The 19574-nt window shown below is 39.5% G+C and overlaps 1 protein-coding gene across 1 annotated transcript; it reads right to left on the minus strand.

Annotated features, from left to right (window-relative positions):
* Window positions 1–14445, minus strand: LOC129856758 (multiple epidermal growth factor-like domains protein 11). The gene is made up of 5 exons (XM_055924479.1): window positions 14424–14445; window positions 13359–13595; window positions 12187–12416; window positions 6757–6823; window positions 1–5185 (listed from the first exon to the last, which is right to left on the minus strand). Exons 1-5 carry the CDS (start codon window positions 14443–14445, stop codon window positions 4989–4991), a joined length of 753 nt encoding a protein of 250 aa, XP_055780454.1. The 3' UTR covers window positions 1–4988.
* Window positions 14446–19574: the final 5129 nt, after the last annotated feature.

A 19574-nucleotide genomic window follows, 5' to 3' on the forward strand; every position in this document is an offset into this window, starting at 1 on the left:
TTAAAACACTAGATTTTTATTCAGTACATGAAAACTTAAACCAAAAAATTACATTTTGGTACACACTGCATCATCACACACTGATTTTTTTGTCTGCAACAAGTCTGTTTTGGTGGAAACTGTGGGAAAATGCACATATTTTCTTTATGCAGATAATGAACACATTAAAAAACCTGTCGCCAATTGGACGGAAACCTGGTAGTCTCAATCTGACACCCCAAAATAAAAAACTCCAGTATGTTATTTGTATGTCTTGCATGGTTTCAGGAACTACACGTCTACGGTGAAAAGTTTATCCCACAGCAGCTTTTAATTAGTCATTTATATTCTAAAACATCAAGTAGCATGTAGATAACAGCAATGTCAAGTGAAGCTTCTATTTAAGAATAAGTCAGTCATAATATTATCAACATCTGGCTGTAGATAATGACCCACTGTCCTATTACTGATCAACACTAGCTGGAGATAATGGCATACTGTCCTATTACTGATCAACACTGGCTGGAGATAATGACCTACTGTCATATTAGTGATAAACACTGGCTGGAGATAATGACATACTGTCCTATTACTGATCAACACTAGCTGGAGGTAATGATCTACTGTCCTATTACTGATCAACACTAGCTGGAGATAATGACATGCTGTCCTATTACTGATCAACACTAGCTGGAGATAATGACATACTGTCCTATTACTTTCAACACTGGCTGGAGATAATGACATACTGTCCTATTACTGATCAACACTGGCTGGAGATAATGTCATAATGTCCTATTACTGATCAACACTGGCTGGAGATAATGACATACTGTCCTATTACTGATCAACACACTGGCTGGAGATAATGACATAGTGTCCTATTACTGATCAACACTGGCTGGAGATAATGACATACTGTCCTATTACTGATCAACACTGGCTGGAGATAATGACATACTGTCCTATTACTGATCAACACTAGCTGGAGATAATGACATACTGTCCTATTACTGATCAACACTGGCTGGAGATAATGACATAGTGTCCTATTACTGATCAACACTGGCTGGAGATAATGACATACTGTCCTATTACTTTCAACACTGGCTGGAGATAATGACATACTGTCCTATTACTGATCAACACTGGCTGGAGATAATGTCATAATGTCCTATTACTGATCAACACTGGCTGGAGATAATGACATACTGTCCTATTACTGATCAACACACTGGCTGGAGATAATGACATAGTGTCCTATTACTGATCAACACTGGCTGGAGATAATGACATACTGTCCTATTACTGATCAACACTGGCTGGAGATAATGACCTACTGTCCTATTACTGATCAACACTGGCTGGAAATAATGACCTACTGTCCTATTACTGATCAACACTAGCTGGAGATAATGACCTACTGTCCTATTACTGATCAACACTGGCTGGAGATAATGACCTACTGTCCTATTACTGATCAACACTGGCTGGAGATAATGACATACTGTCCTATTACTGATCAACACTGGCTGGAGATAATGACCTACTGTCCTATTACTGATCAACACTGGCTGGAGATAATGACCTACTGTCCTATTACTGATCAACACTGGCTGGAGATAATGACATACTGTCCTATTACTGATCAACACTGGCTGGAGATAATGACCTACTGTCATATTACTGATCAACACTGGCTGGAGATAATGACCTACTGTCCTATTACTGATCAACACTGGCTGGAGATAATGACCTACTGTCCTATTACTGATCAACACTGGCTGGAGATAATGACCTACTGTCCTATTACTGATCAACACTGGCTGGAGATAATGACATACTGTCCTATTACTGATCAACACTGGCTGGAGATAATGACCTACTGTCATATTACTGATCAACACTGGCTGGAGATAATGACCTACTGTCCTATTACTGATCAGCACTAGCTGGAGATAATGACATACTGTCCTATTACTTTCAACACTAGCTAAAATAATGACCTACTGTCCTATTACTAAACTTCTGTCTGTGCTGAGTCTCAAATAGCTCCCTCTGTCCTATTTAGTGCACTACTATGTAGCCCTATGGGCCCTGGTTGAACACTACAAAGGGAACCATCATCTGGGCCCAGTTTTTCTAAACATTTCATCCTGATCACAATGATCCTGCGTTAAATTCTGCTCCCTTTCAGATGGATGCAATTGTTTTTACAAAATATCGAACATACATCATACACTACAACGACGATCATTTTATATAATCCTATGACATTTGGGCAAAAATAGTGTCTTTGTAAAAATTAATGTGGATGTTTCTCCTTAGTTGATCCGTGTATGGTGATCTCTGGTCTACCCTTTTAGAGCTGGTACCGTACAGTGGACACCAGGGCCCCCCGTTTTTCAAAAGTTTCTCTGATCGGATAGGGTTAGAAACGGCTAGAAATATAACGAATAGAACGGGCGTCCCCATTCAAGTCAATGATACGGCTGTTCTATTCGTTCTATTTCTATGCATTTAATCCGATTCGATTGCCAAAATCCGATCAGATAACTTTTTTAGACAAATTAAAGCTCTCTATAAGGTTCTATCAAATTAGATAAATGTTAAGTATTATCATCACAAAACGAAATTCTATTTTTTTTGTATTTTTTTTTTTTTACACATTATTCCCCAAATCATCACATTGTTTAAGGTCTAGTTTGTTTAGTCCGGCTCCTTTTCATACATTTCATTGCTGTTTCACTTTAAGTTCTCACCAGGGGTGTAATCATTAGTGCACACAGTACACACACAGTTGCAAACAGTTCCCCAAAAAGTTTTTTGCGAAATGGAAAAACGCTTTTACCACCCTCCAAGTGGTAAGGGGGAAAAGCAGAGAGGAAGCCTGAAAACCATGGCACTTCCTGTGTCATTGGACCTCGATCAGGAGGTTTCTATTGGACACATTTAGGTAGGTCCCTCTGGCTTTTTCGGTTTTAGTTTGTTTCTGTTTGGTTCCTAGTGAGGCTACAGTAAAGAATTTAGCCTGGTTTCTGTTTGGTTCCTAGTGAGGCTACAGTAAAGAATTTAGCCTGGTTTCTGTTTGGTTCCTAGTGAGGCTACAGTAAAGAATTTAGCCTGGTTTCTGTTTGGTTCCTAGTGAGGCTACAGTAAAGAATTTAGCCTGGTTTCTGTTTGGTTCCTAGTGAGGCTACAGTAAAGAATTTAACCTGGTTTTTGTTTCACATTCATTTACATTTTAGTCATTTAGCAGACGCTCTTATCCAGAGCGACTTACAGTAGAGTGCATACATTTTTATTACATTTTACATACTGAGACAAGGATATCCCTACCGGCTAAACCCTCCCTAACCCGGACGACGCTATGCCAATTGTGCGTCGCCCCACGGACCTCCCGGTTGCGGCCGGCTGCGACAGAGCCTGGGCGCGAACCCAGAGACTCTGGTGGCGCAGCTAGCACTGCGATGCAGTGCCCTAGACCAGCGCGCCACCCGGGCGAACCCGGGTGGTCTGAGCACGTGACATTCTGAGCACGTTACATTCAGGAATACCTTTCATCGGGGAACTGCAACTCGTGACAAGAGCACAGTTATAGCCTGAAATCCAGAACCTGTTTTGTGCTAACATTCCAGTCCCTTTTTACTCTGTGTCATGTTTGGCATGACAAGGAGTAGAACGTTAGCACAAAACAGACTGGTAAAATCAGTTTAGTACAATTTCCTAATGTTGCACACATGACACAGATCACACCTGATAAATCCTGTTATTATTTACATTTGAGTTTTTGTTCATTTTGATCATGCTCACTTTTTGTATGTTGTTTTTGTTTGTTACTAGTGTAAACAATAAATAAATCATTCAATACATTATAATAGATACAAAATATCACTTAATTCAGTCGTCACCAAATGTAAACGGACACGTGATTTTTGAAAAGAAGAAATGCTTTCACATAAGTAAACAACTGTAGTCTGGTCAATAATTTATATTAATCGTTGTTTTACATCACTGATCAAAAAAACATTACAATATCTTACTATTTAACCATGCGTTTATCAGTTTGGGGCTTGGGATCCTATTGGATGGGATACACTTGTACAGGTAGTACTTAGTCATCTCTGGTTCCCTGGGGATCTCTCTGTCTACCCAGAAGTAGATAGTGACCACGGTCACTGGTGAGTTCCTGGGTAACTGACTGCAGGAGTCATGACTCCCGGTCACACCACAGAGAGAGAGCGCTCAGGTCAGGTCTGACTGACTCTCAGTCACACCACAGAGAGAGCGCTCAGGTCAGGTCTGACTGACTCTCAGTCACACCACAGAGAGAGCGCTCAGGTCAGGTCTGACTGACTCTCAGTCACACCACAGAGAGAGAACTCAGGTCAGGTCTGACTGACTCTCAGTCACACCACAGAGAGAGAACTCAGGTCAGGTCTGACTGACTCTCAGTCACACCACAGAGAGAGAACTCAGGTCAGGTCTGACTGACTCTCGGTCACACCACAGAGAGAGCGCTCAGGTCAGGTCTGACACAATGGTGGATACTTTGATCTATCTACTGTGGATATAATTTCTCTGACCACACGTCTATAATGGGGATATTAGGAACATGATGTCACCTTAGTACACTTTAACATCAATAGCAGGATCCATTCCAGAGGTCCAGAGTGAAAAGTTGGAGTCTTCCCACTGACAGTCTTGGAGGATACAACAGATGAATGGTCGCTGGTGTGTGAGTCTCTGTAACGGTGAAGAGGAGGGGGCTCTCTCTCTCTCTCTCTCTCTCTCTCTTTCTCCTCATCAGGGTTTAAAGGGGGACTCGATCCCTCTCTGTCCTCCTCAGTCCTCACGGTGACCCCTCTATCTCTGATAGCATCTTCACTATTACATTGTCATCATGCATGGAAACGGGGAGAGGGCTGGATGTTTGTTAGAATGTTAGCCAAATGTTGTCAGAACAATGTCAAGGGCTGGACGGAGGGACCAGGGCATGTCCCCTACCTCTATAGCAGGGAGCTGGGGCTCTCTGGGGGAGGGGGTGGGGTGTCTGTAGGGCTGTGGCTCATGGGTAGGATGTCGTAGTGGCGGGGGATGAGGTTGAGGCCGCTGGGTAAGTGGCTGCTCCGGGGAAGATCGTAGGGATTCTGGGAGAAACCGGTGGCCATTCCATTAAGTCCCTGTAGAACACTAACTGTTGGCTCTGAGAGAGGAGAGGAGAGGAGAGGAGAGGAGAGGAGAGGAGAGGAGAGGAGAGGAGAGGAGAGGAGAGGAGAGGAGAGGAGAGGAGAGGAGAGGAGAGAGAGAGAGAGAGAGAGAGAGAGAGAGAGAGAGAGAGAGAGAGAATTAATTAATAGAAACAAAAAGAAGAGGATAAGTGAGGCAATGGGGAAGGTGGGACTCTCCTTCTCTAGGTGAGGCCCCCTCATCGTTCCTTTAGTTAAGTTTACCCCTGACTGAGACCTCCTTTTTAACACTTTACTGTGTGCTTTACTGTGTACATTAACACTTTACTGTGTACATTAACACTTTACTGTGTACATTACTGTATTACTGTGTACATTACTGTATTACTGTGTACATTAACACTTTACTGTGTACATTACTGCTTTACTGTGTACATTACTGTATTACTGTGTACATTAACACTTTACTGTGTACATTACTGTATTACTGTGTACATTACTGTATTACTGTGTACATTACTGTGTACATTAACACTTTACTGTGTACATTACTGTATTACTGTGTACAGTACTGCTTTACTGTGTACATTACTGCATAACGGTGTACAGTACTGCTTTACTGTGTACATTACTGTATTACTGTGTACATTACTGCTTTACTGTGTACATTACTGCATAACGGTGTACATTACTGTATTACTGTGTACATTACTGTATTACTGTGTACATTACTGCATTACTGTGTACATTACTGTGTATATTACAGTATTACTGTGTACATTACTGTATTACTGTGTACATTACTGTATTACTGTCTACATTACTGTATTACTGTGTACATTACTGTATTACTGTGTACATTACTGTATTACTGTGTACATTACAGTATTACTGTGTGCATTACTGTATTACTGTGCACATTACTGTATTACTGTGTACATTACTGTATTACTGTGTACATTACTGTGTACATTACTGCATTACTGTGTACATTACTGTATTACTGTGTACATTACTGTATTACTGTGTACATTACTGTATTACTATAGTTAGTCTGGCCAGGCTACAGTAGGAGAGAGGAGGAGAGAGAAGAGAGTAGGAGAGGAGGTGAGAGAAGAGAGGGGGAGAGGAGGAGCAATACCCAGATGGTTGAGGTTGCAGTAGGGTTAGAGGAGAGGAGGAGAGAGAAGGAGCGAAGGGTTAGGAGGAGAGAGAAGGAGCCATACCCAGATGGTTGAGGTTGCAGTAGGGTTAGGGTTAGAGGAGAGGAGGAGAGAGAAGGAGCGAGGGGTTAGGAGGAGAGAGAAGGAGCCATACCCAGATGGTTGAGGTTGCAGTAGGGTTAGGGTTAGAGAGAGAGGAGAAGAGAGGAGGAGGAGGAGCGAGGGGTTAGGAGGAGAGAGAAGGAGCCATACCCAGATGGTTGAGGTTGCAGTAGGGTTAGGGTTAGAGAGAGAGGAGGAGAGAGGAGGAGCGAGGGGTTAGGAGGAGAGAGAAGGAGCCATACCCAGATGGTTGAGGTTGCAGTAGGGTTAGGGTTAGAGGAGAGGAGGAGAGAGGGGTTAGGAGGAGAGAGAAGGAGCCATACCCAGATGGTTGAGGTTGCAGTAGGCTCTCCACTCTGATCCATTCCTGACTCCTTTCAGGGAGCTGGACTGATAAAGGAAACAAACGGTTCTAAGATATGTACTGTACATACATGACGGTATAGATATGATGGTATATATAGAGATATGATGGTATATATAGAGATATGATGGTATATATAGAGATATGATGGTATATATAGAGATACGATGGTATATATAGAGCTATGATGGTATAGATATGATGGTATATATAGAGATATGATGGTATATATAGAGATATGATGGTATATATAGAGATATGATGGTATATATAGAGATATGATGGTATATATAGAGATATGATGGTATATATAGAGCTATGATGGTATAGATATGATGGTATATATAGAGATATGATGGTATATATAGAGATATGATGGTATATATAGAGATATGATGGTATATATAGAGATATGATGGTATATATAGAGATATGATGGTATATATAGAGCTATGATGGTATAGATATGATGGTATATATAGAGATATGATGGTATATATAGAGATATGATGGTATATATAGAGATATGATGGTATATATAGAGCTATGATGGTATAGATATGATGGTATATATAGAGATATGATGGTATATATAGAGATATGATGGTATATATAGAGATATGATGGTATAGATATGATGGTATATATAGAGATATGATGGTATATATAGAGATATGATGGTATATATAGAGATATGATGGTATATATAGAGATATGATGGTATATATAGATATATGATGGTATATATAGATACATGACGGTATAGATATGATGGTATATATAGAGATATGATGGTATATATAGATATATGATGGAATAGAGATATGATGGTATATATAGAGATATGATGGTATGTATAGGTAAAGGATGGTATATATAGATAAATGATGGTATATATAGATATATGATGGTATATATAGATATATGATGGTATATATAGTTAAATGATTGTATATATAGAGCTATGATGGTATATATAGAGATATGATGGTATATATAGATATATGATGGTATAGAGATATGATGGTATATATAGAGATATGATGGTATGTATAGGTAAAGGATGGTATATATAGATAAATGATTGTATATATAGAGATATGATGGTATATATAGATATATGAAGGTATAGATAGAGATTTGATGGTATATATAGAGCTATGATGGTATATATAGAGCTATGATGGTATATATAGATATGATGGTATATATAGAGCTATGATGGTATAGATATGATGGTATAGATAGAGCTATGATGGTATATATAGAGCTATGATGGTATATATAGTTAAATGATTGTATATATAGAGATATGATGGTATGTATAGGTAAAGGATGGTATATATAGATAAATGATTGTATATATAGAGATATGATGGTATATATAGATATATGAAGGTATAGATAGAGATTTGATGGTATATATAGAGCTATGATGGTATATATAGAGCTATGATGGTATATATAGATATGATGGTATATATAGAGCTATGATGGTATAGATATGATGGTATAGATAGAGCTATGATGGTATATATAGAGCTATGATGGTATATATAGAGCTCAGATGGTATATATAGAGATATGATGGTAGATATAGATATATGATGGTATATATAGATAAATGATTGTATATATAGATACATGATGGTATAGATATGATGGTATAGATAGAGCTATGATGGTATATATAGAGCTATGATGGTATATATATAGATACGATGGTATATAGAGCTATGATGGTATATATAGAGGAATGATGGTATATATAGAGGTATGATGGTATATATAGAGGAATGATGGTATATATAGAGCTATGATGGTATATATAGAGCTATGATGGTATATATAGAGCTATGATGGTATATATATAGATATGATGGTATATATAGATATGATGGTATAGATAGAGCTATGATGGTATAGATAGAGCTATGATGGTATAGATAGAGCTATGATGGTATATATAGATATGATGGTATAGATAGAGCTATGATGGTATAGATAGAGCTATGATGGTATAGATAGAGCTATGATGGTATATATAGATATGATGGTATATATAGATATGATGGTATATAGAGCTATGATGGTATAGATAGAGCTATGATGGTATAGATAGAGCTATGATGGTATAGATAGAGCTATGATGGTATAGATAGAGCTATGATGGTATATATAGAGCTATGATGGTATATATAGATATGATGGTATAGATAGAGCTATGATGGTATAGATAGAGCTATGATGGTATAGATAGAGCTATGATGGTATATATAGATATGATGGTATAGATAGAGCTATGATGGTATAGATAGAGCTATGATGGTATAGATAGAGCTATGATGGTATATAGAGCTATGCTGGTATATATAGAGCTATGATGGTATAGATAGAGCTATGATGGTATATATAGATATGATGGTATAGATAGAGCTATGATGGTATAGATAGAGCTATGATGGTATAGATAGAGCTATGATGGTGTAGATAGAGCTATGATGGTATAGATAGAGCTATGATGGTATAGATATATATATGATGGTACATATAGAGCTATGATGGTATAGATAGAGCTATGATGGTATAGATAGAGCTATGATGGTATAGATAGAGCTATGATGGTATAGATAGAGCTATGATGGTATATATAGAGCTATGATGGTATATATAGATATGATGGTATAGATATGATGGTATAGATAGAGCTATGATGGTATAGATATATATAGGATGGTATATATAGAGCTATGATGGTATAGATAGAGCTATGATGGTATAGATAGAGCTATGATGGTATAGATAGAGCTATGATGGTATATATAGAGCTATGATGGTATATATAGATATGATGGTATAGATATGATGGTATAGATATGATGTGTATATAGAGATTTGATGGTACAGTGGCTTGCAAAAGTATTCACCCCCGTGGCATTTTTTGTATTTTGCAAACAAGTTTGGTGTTCGCAAAAAGGCATGTGGGAGACTCCCTAAACATATAGAAGGCCTTACAACCTGGAATTAAAATTGTTTTTTTTTGGGGGGGGGGGGGGGGGGGGGTGGGTTGTGTCATTTGATTTACACAACATGCCTACCACTTTGAAGATACAACATATTTTTTATTGTGAAACAAACAAGAAATACGACAAAAAAACTGAAACCTTGAGCATGCATAACTATTCACCCCACCAAAGTCAATACTTTGTAGAGCCACCTTTGCAGCAATTACAGCTGCAAGTCTCTTGAGGTGTGTCTCTATAACCTCTTTTGGCTAGGCGGCAGTATTTTGACATCCGGATGAAAAGCGTGCCCAAAGTAAACTGCCTGTTACTCAGGCCCAGAAGCTAGGATATGCATATAATTGGTAGATTTGGATAGAAAACACTCTAAAGTTTCGAAAACTGTAAAACTTATGTCTGTGAATATAACAGAACTGATATGGCAGGCAAAACCCCGAGGACAAACCATCCCACCCAAAAATTCAGCCTACCGCTGATTTCAATGGCTGGCACTTTTATTATAAGGCGAAAGCCTCCCCGATTGCAGTTCCAATGGCTTCCACTAGATGTCAACAGTCTTTAGTAAGAGTTTCAGACTGTTTTTTTTTTTAAATGAAGGAGAAGTTGTAGTTTTTCTAAGTGGCTCCCATTTTGGCTGTAGTCTTTCCATGCGCATGGACGAGAGAGCGCGTTCTTTCTGTTTATCTCGGGTAAAGACAATAACGATTCTCCGTCTTAAATTTGATTGTTTATTTGCGTATTAGGGTACCTAAGGTTTGATTATAAACGTTGATTGACTTGTTTGGATAAGTTTATTGGTAACGTTTGGGATTCATTTTGTATGCATTTTGAAAAGAGGGAAACCAGTGGATTATTGACTGAAGCGTGCCAGCTAAACTGAGTTTTTATGGATATAAAGAAGGACTTTATCGAACAAAAGGACCATTTGTAATTTAACTGAGAACTTTTGGAATGCCAACAGTATGTCTCTATAAGCTTGGCACATCTAACCACTGGGATTTTTGCCTATTCTTCAAGGCAAAACTTCTCCAGCTCCTTCAAGTTGGATGGGTTCCACTGGTGTACAGCAATCTTTAAGTCATACCACAGATTCTCAATTGGATTGAGGTCTGGGCTTTGACTAGGCCATTCTAAGACATTTAAATGTTTCCCCTTAAACCACTCGAGTGTTGCTTTAGCAGTATGCTTAGGGTCATTGTCCTGCTGGAAGGTGAACCTCCGTCCCAGTCTCAAATCTCTGGAAGACTGAAACAGGTTTCTTCAAGAATTTCCCTGTATTTAGCGCCACCCACCATTCCTTCAATTCCGACCAGTTTCCCAGTCCCTGCTGATGAAAAACATCCCCACAGCATGATGCTGCCACCACTGTGCTTCAATGTGGGGATGGTGTTCTCAGGGTGATGCGAGGTGTTGGGTTTGCACCAGAAATAGCATTTTCCTTGATGGCCAAGGAACAGAGTACCTTCTTCCATATGTTTGGGGAGTCTCCCACATGCCTTTTGGCGAACACCAAACTTGTTTGCTTATTTTTTTCTTTAAGCAATAGCCAATGGCCACTCTTCCATAAAGCCCAGTTCTGTGGAGTGCACAGCGTAAAGTGGTCCTATGGACAGATACTCCAATCTTCGCTGTGAAGCTTTGCAGCTCCTTCAGGGTTATCTTTGGTCTATTTGTTGCCTCTCTGATTAATGCCCTCCTTGCCTGGTCTGTGAGTTTTGGGGGGCGGCCCTCTCTTGGCAGGTTTGTTGTGGTGCCATATTCTTTCCATTTTTTAATAATGGATTTAAAGGTGCTCCGTGGGATGTTCAAAGTTTCAGATATTTTTAAAAAACCCAACCCTGATCTGTACTTCTCCACAACTTTGTCCCTGACCTGTTTGGAGATCTCCTTGGTCTTTATGGTGCCGCTTGCTCGGTGGTGTCCCTTGCTTGGTGGTGTTGCAGACTCTGGGGACTTTCAGAACAGGTGTACATGTACTGAGATCATGTGACACTTAGACTGCACACAGGTGGACTTTATTTAACTAATTATGTGACGTCTGAAAGTAATTGGTTGCACCAGATCTTATTTAGGGGTTTCATAGCGGAGGGGGTGAATACATATACACACCCCATTTTTCAGTTGTTTTTTTTTCATTTCACTTCACCAATTTGGAATATTTTGTGTATGTCCGTTACATGAAATCCAAATAAAATCAATTTTAAATTACCGGTTGTAATGCAACAAAATAGGAAAAACACCAAGGGGGATGAATACTTTTGCAAGGCGCTGTACATATAGATAAGATGGTGTTTCATTGAGCGTCTGTATTCCATTTTGTATATATGATTAAAACCACTTTTATCATCTGAGTGTATGTGTGTTACCGCGACAGTGAGCGTGCTGTCCAGGTTGGTGGTGATGGTTGAGGCCAGGCTATACTGAGGTACAGACACGGTGTGGTAGGAGGGGTTGGTAGTGTCATTACACTGAGGTACAGACACGGTGTGGTAGGAGGGGTTTGAGATACAGCTTCCTGATAAACTGCTACCACTCTGGGTTAGAGTCTGAGACACATCCAGGGTGGAGGGACGCATGGCTACCGTACTGCAACACTCTGAGAGACGGAGAGAGAGAGACAGAGAGAGAGAGTTTACTTTAGTGCTCCCAGTGGACCACATCATTACTACAACTTTTTAGGGATCTTATTGGTAGATGGAATGGATCAGGGTAGCTTACCAGAGAGAGAGAGAGAGAGTGGTCAGTGCTGATGATTCTGAGGGCAGGTGTTTGGGGTCAGGATTAGGATTAGAGTTAGGGGTTAGGGTTAGGGGCCAGGGTTAGGATTAGAGTTAGGGGTTTGGGGTCAGGGTTAGGATTAGAGTTAGGGGTTCGGGTTAGAGTTAAGATTTAGGATTAGAGTTTCGGGTTAGGGTTAGGGGTTAGGGGTCAAGGTTAGAGTTAGGGGTCAGGGTTAGGGGTTAGAGTTATGGGTTAGGGTTAGAGTTAGGGGTCAGGGTTAGAGTTATGGGTTAGGGTTAGAGTTAGGGGTCAGGGTCAGAGTTAGTGGTCAGGGTTAGAGTTAGTGGTCAGGGTTAGGGGTTAGAGGTCAGAGTTAGGGGTTAGGGTCAGAATTAGTGGTCAGGGTTAGGGGTCAGAGTTAGGGGTCAGGGTCAGAGTTAGTGGTCAGAGTTAGGGGTCAGGATCAGAATTAGGGTTAGGGGTCAGGGTTAGGGGTCAGGGTTAGAGGTCAGGCTTATGGGTAGGGGTCAGGGTTAGAGTTAGAGGTCAGGGTTAGGGGCCAGAGTTAGGGTTAGAGGTCAGGGTTAGGGGTCAGGGTTAGGGTTTGAGTTTTGGTTAGAGGTTAGGGGTCAGGGTTAGGTTTTGAGTTAGGGTTAGAGACAGAGTCAACGCACCAGAATAGTCAGTGTGTGTTATCCTCAGGCCAGATGTACAGGGTTAGGAGTTAGGGTTATGGTCAGGGTTAGGGTAAGGGGTCAGGATTAAAGGTCAGGGGTTAGAGTCAGGGGTTAGGGTTAGGGGTTAGGGGTCAACTCACCAGAATAGTCGGTGTTTGTTATCCTCAGGCCAGGTGTATATGCCACACTAGGCTGCATGTGGTGTCCCTTGTCCCTCTGTCTCTGTCGGAACCAGACAAACAGGCTGAGCATGGCCATCATGATGAGGAGGAGGAGGAAGATGATGCCCATCACAGCCCCAGCTGACTGGTGCTCTGAGCCTCCCCGCGCTGGACTGATCTTAGTGTAGGGGTTCATCTCATCCATCATCAGAGCAGCTGGGGAGAGGAACACACGGACAAGGGTGAGGTTAATTAAGTGTGTGTGTGTTTGTTTGAGAGAGACAGAGAGAGACGGAGAGACTACCCAGCAAACTAAAATTGTTTCTGTGAATGTTCCCAGAACGTTTGTTAGATTCAACAATGTTTCTTTTAGGGAGCAAAAAAAAACATTCACCTGATGTGACAAGAAAGTTCCCAGAATGTTTTATTAGGTTGTGTTTGTCCTTTAAAACTTCTTGACACTAGGGGGGCGCCATTTCGACTTTGTAATATTTAGTTCCCAATATTAAACTGCCTCGTACTCAATTCTTGCTTGTACAATATGCATATTATTATTACTATTGGATAGAAAACACTCTCTAGTTTCTAAAACCGTTTGAATTATTTCTCTGAGTGAAACAGAACTCATTCTGCAGCACATTTCCTGTCAGGGAGTGAGATTTCAGAAATCGAGGTCCCTGTTCTGAGGCCAGTTTATAAGTCCCCATGTAAGCCATCGGGCTACATGCACTGCATACGCCTTCCTCTAGATGTCAGTAAGCGGGGAGAATTTGAATGGAGTGGATTGCGCAATCTGGGGCCCTTTATAAGACCGTGGAACGGAAGTACCGTCCTTTTCAACGGTGCGCCTGACGCATGAAGACATCACGATGGCGTCCTGCAAACGCTTTCGTTTTAGTAGTTCTATATCTCCGGTCATGTTTTTATTCGTTATAGGTGTTAAAGACATCATAAGGTAGTTAATTTAAACCGACTTAGCAATTTATAGCAGTTTATTGCGATTTTCTGGGATTTCTTTGTCATGCGCTTTCACGAGTTGGACACCTCTCCAGTTGGCGGCTAACATTAGCGGCTATTTCGACCGGACAAGAGGACATCTTTCAACCCAAAGACGATTGTTCTGGAGAAAGGACACCTTGCCCAAGATTCTGATGGAAGCTCAGCTAATAGTAAGCAGTCTTTATGCTGTTAATTCGTACTTATGTTGACAAATGTCAGATAATAATTCCGCCATGAATTATGGTGCGGTCTCGCTTTAGCGCACGCTGTATGCTTGAAGTAACGTTAATTTTAAAAATGTAACCCAGCGATTGCATTAAGAACTAATTTGTCTTTCAATTGCTGTCCAACCTGCATTTTTTAGTCAAGTTTTGGAATAGTTACTGATTAGAATAGGTGCCTCTTCAAAGATTTCTCCTGCCATTTTCTGGGCACCTTTGCTACTTTTGTCATTGTATAACCACGATTTGTGCCGCTAAATATGCAAATTTTCGAACAAACTCTATATGCATTGTGTAATATGATGTTATAGGACTGTCATCTGAAGAATTCTGAGAAGGTTAGTGAAAAAATGTATATCTTTTGGTGGTTTATACGTAATCGCTCTGTTTGGCTTGAATCAATGCTGTTGTGATGTTTGCTATTGTGGTATGCTAATATAACGCTATATTGTGTTTTCGCTGTAAAACACTTAGAAAATCTGAAATATTGTCTGGATTCACAAGATCTGTGTCTTTCAATTGCTGTACGCTGTGTATTTTTAAGAAATGTTTTATGATGAGTAATTAGGTAATACACGTTGCTCTCTGTAGTTATTCTAGTCGCTTTGGTGAGAGTTGTGATGGTGGCTGCAATGGTAAACTATGATTTATACCTGAAATATGCACATTTTTCTAACAAAACATATGCTATACAATAAATATGTTATCAGACTGTCATCTGATGAATTTGTTTCTTGGTTAGTGGCTATTTATATCTTTATTTGGTCGAATTTGTGATAGCTACTGATGGAGTAAAAAACTGGTGGAGTAAAAAAAGTGGTGTCTTTTGCTAACGTGGTTAGCTAATAGATTTACATATTGTGTCTTCCCTGTAAAACATTTTAAAAATCAGAAATGATGGCTGGATTCACAAGATGTGTATCTTTCATCTGGTGTCTTGGACTTGTGATTTAATGATATTTAGATGCTAGTATTTACTTGTGATGCTATGCTAGGCTATGCTAGTAGCTTTTCTACTGATGGGGGTGCTCCCGGATCCGGATTTGGGAGGTGTTAGAGGTTAAAGGTTCCCAGAATGTCTCATTTGGTTCTGATTGTCCTTTATAGGTTACCAGAATGTTTCATTAGGTTGTGTTTGTCCTTTAAAGGTTCCCAGATTTTCAACCTAGCTCTCATTGAAATTACAGCGAGATATGGATGAGTTTACACTTCCTATGGCTTCCACTAGCTGTCAACAGTCAATAGAACTTTGTCTGATGACTCTAATGTGAAGGGGGGCCGAAGGAGACAGGAATTAGTCACCACTGCCACGAGCCGACCATGCTTTCACCATGCGCTTTCACATGAGGAGGACCTCTGTTCCACCGCTCATCTGAAGTCAATCTAATTCTCCGGTTGGAACGTTATTCAAGATGTATGTTAACAACATTCTAAAGATTGATTCAGTACATCGTTTGACATGTTTCTACTGACTGTTACGGAACTTTTGGACATTTCGTCACATTATAGTGGAGGCGCTTTGTGACTTTGGAATTGTTTACCAAACACGCTAACCAAAGTAGATAATTGGACATAAATAACGGATATTTTCGAACAAATCAAGCATTTATTGTGGACCTGGGATTCCTAGGACTGCATTCTGATGAAGTTCATCAAAGGTAAGGAAACATTTATCATGTATTTTCTGGTTTCTGTTGACTCCAAAATGGCGGCTAATTTTATTATATTTCTGAGCGCTGTCTCAGATTATTGCATGGGTTGCTTTTTCCGTAAAGTTTTTTTGAAATCTGACACAGCGGTTGCAAACCTGTTAGGCTGGCTGGCCCGATATCGGTACACTTATGACAACATCCAGCTCAGGTGCAGGGCGCGAAATTCAAAAGATATTTTTTTAAATATTTAACTTTCACACATTAACGAGTCCAAGACACCAGATGAAAGATACACTTCTTGTGAATCAAGCCAACATGTCCGATTTTTAAAATGTTTTACAGGGAAGACAAAATATGTAAATCTATTAGCTAACCACGTTAGCAAAAGACACCACTTTTCTAACTCCATCAGTTTCTTACTCCATCAGGTGCTATCACAAATTCGACCAAATAAAGATATAAATAGCCACTAACCAAGAAACAAATTCATCTGATGACAGTCTGATAACATATTTATTGTGTAGCATATGTTTTGTTCGAAATATTTGCATATTTCATGTATAAACCATAGTTTACATTTCAGTTACAATCAGAAATTGCACCGAAAGCAGCCATAATATTTACAGACACCAACGTCAAATAGCTAATTACTCATCATAAAACATTTCTGAAAAATACATAGTCTGCAGCAATTGAAAGACAGGCATCTTGTTATTCCAAACAATATTTCCGATTTATTAAATGTTTTACAGCGAAAACAAAATGTATCGCTATATTAGCGTAGCCACAATAGACAGAAACAATTGGGCGCCCACGGCCAGTTCACATGCACGACAGATATATGAAATAACATCATAAAATGGGTCTTACTTTTGCTGATCTTTCATCAGAATGTTGAACAAGGTGTCCTCTGTCCAGATGAGTCGTTGTTTGGATTCAGAATGGCAAATTTCCCTCTTCAATTAGCATTGGCACTAGCCGAGTGGCACAAATTTCTCCAACGTAAACACAGTCAGAGAACGCAACACGGCAAAACTCCCCAAAAAAATTCAATAATCTGATTAAACTATATAGAAAAAACATACATTACGATGATATGGTCACATGTATCAAAAAAAATTTGAGCCGGATATGTTAGTCGTCCGTTACGGCAGCAAAACAGAAGTCAATCCCACTTCCTTCAGAGTACCGGAAGTGGACGGTCACGACAAAGAAATTGTTTTTTTTCCAGACCAAGATGAGCACAAAATTCCTTCTCTCACATCCTCTTTACACCAATAGGAAGGCGTATGGAGTGTAAGTAGACTCCTAAGTGTCAAGACCATGTATAGGCATCAAGTTGAAAAGAGCATCGATTTCTGACATTTCACTTCCTGGTCAGGAAAAGTGCTGCAGAAGGACTTCTGTTTCACTCAGAGAAATAATTCCAACTGTTTTAGAAACTAGAGAGTGTTTTCTATCCAAAAAGAATAATAATATCCATATTGTACGAGCAAGATTTGAGTAGGAGGCCGTTTGAAATGGGCACGATTTCACTGGCTACTCAACACTTTGCCTTGCAGCCATAAGAAGTTAATTATGGCTGCATCCCGCTACCGGGATCGATATGACAACAGCCAGTGAAAATGCAGGGCGCCAAATTCAAACAACAGAAATCTCATAATAAAAATTCCTCAAACATACATGTGTCTTATATCATTTTAAAGGTAATCTTGTTGTTAATCCCACCAAAGTGTCCGATTTCAAATATGCTTTTCAGCGAAAGCACTACAAACGATTATGTTAGGTCACACCAAACCACAATAAGCACAGCCGTTTTTCCAGCGAAATATAGCAGTCACAAAAAGCAGAAATAGAGATAAAATGAATCACTAACCTATGATTATCTTCATCAGATGAAGGACTTCATGTTACACAATACATGCATGGTTTGTTTGATAAAGTTCATATTTATATACAAAAATCTGAGTTTACATTGGCGCGTTACATTCACTAGTTCCAAAAACATCAAGTGATTTTGCATAGCCACATCGTTTCAACAGAAATACTCATCATAAATGTAGATGATAATTCAAGTTATACACATGGAATTATAGATATACCTCTCCTTAAAGGTTCCCAGAATGTTTCATTAGGTTGTGTTTGTCCTTTAACTTCTCTAGGGTAGGGGGCAGCATTTTCACGTTTGGATGAAAAACATACTCAAATTCAACTGCCAGTTACTCATCGCCAGGAGATAAGATATGCATATTATTAGTAGATTTGGATAGAAAACACTCTGAAGTTTCTAAAACTGTTTGAATCATGTCTGTGGGTATAACAGAACTTATTTAGCAGGTGAAACCCCGAGGACAAACCATTCAGAATCTTCTTTTTTTTTTAGGTCACCGTCTTTTCAATTAGCTTTTATTGGGACACCAGATTTCTAAGCAACGTGCTTGCAGTTCCTACGGCTTCCACTGGATGTCAACAGTCGTGAGAAATAGGTTGAGGTTATTCCTTTGCGTAATGAAGAAATACGGCCATCTTGAGGTCGAGGCACTCCTGGTGTCCTAGACATGCGTTTCAATCAAACAGAAGGCATGCTACATATCGTTTTAATCCTGTATTGAACACATATCATCCCGTCTTCAATTTTATCGATTATTAACGTTAAAAAATACCTAAAGCTGTATTACATAAGTAGTTTGACATTTTTTGGCAAAGTTTAAAGGTAACCTTTGATATATTTTGTCGTTATGTTTGAGCAAGTTGGAACCGGTGTTTTTCTGGATCAAACGCGCCAAATAAATGGAAATTTTGGACATATATCGGCGGAATTAATCGAACAAAAGGACCATTTGTGATGTTTATGGGACATATTGGAGTGCCAACAACAGAAGCTCGTCAAAGGTAAGGCATGAATCATGTTTTTATTTCTGCGTTTTGTGTCGCTCCTGCAGGGTTGGAATGTTTTCTCTCGTTTGTTTACTATGGTGCTATGCTCAGATAATAGCATTGTATGCTTTCGCTGAAAAGCCTATTGGAATTCTGACATGTTGGCTGGATTCACAACCAGTGTAGCTTTAATTTGATTTGATATCTTTCATATGTGATCTAATGAAAGTTTGATTTTATAGTAATTTTCATAGTCATTCATTTTAATGTGGCGCTATGCATTTTCTCAGGCTTTTTGCCAAGTGATACAGTAGCGTCTTGCCTAAACTCATATTTTTGGATATAAATATGAACTTTACCGAACATAAAATACATGTATTGTGTAACATGAAGTCCTATGAGTGTCATCTGATAAAGATTATCAAAGGTTAGTGATTAATTTTATC

Source organism: Salvelinus fontinalis, chromosome 6 (assembly GCF_029448725.1).
Source record: "Salvelinus fontinalis isolate EN_2023a chromosome 6, ASM2944872v1, whole genome shotgun sequence".
Lineage (NCBI taxonomy): Eukaryota > Metazoa > Chordata > Actinopteri > Salmoniformes > Salmonidae > Salvelinus > Salvelinus fontinalis.

Coding starts and splice junctions, on each gene's coding strand:
- LOC129856758 (XM_055924479.1), bottom strand. CDS start 14,445: ATGTTAGCCGCCAACTGGAGAG. Junction 12,417..13,358: donor AACAAACACCGACTATTCTG/GTGAGTTGACCC, acceptor TCCGTCTCTCAG/AGTGTTGCAGTACGGTAGCC. Junction 6,824..12,186: donor ACAGCACGCTCACTGTCGCG/GTAACACACATA, acceptor TTCCTTTATCAG/TCCAGCTCCCTGAAAGGAGT.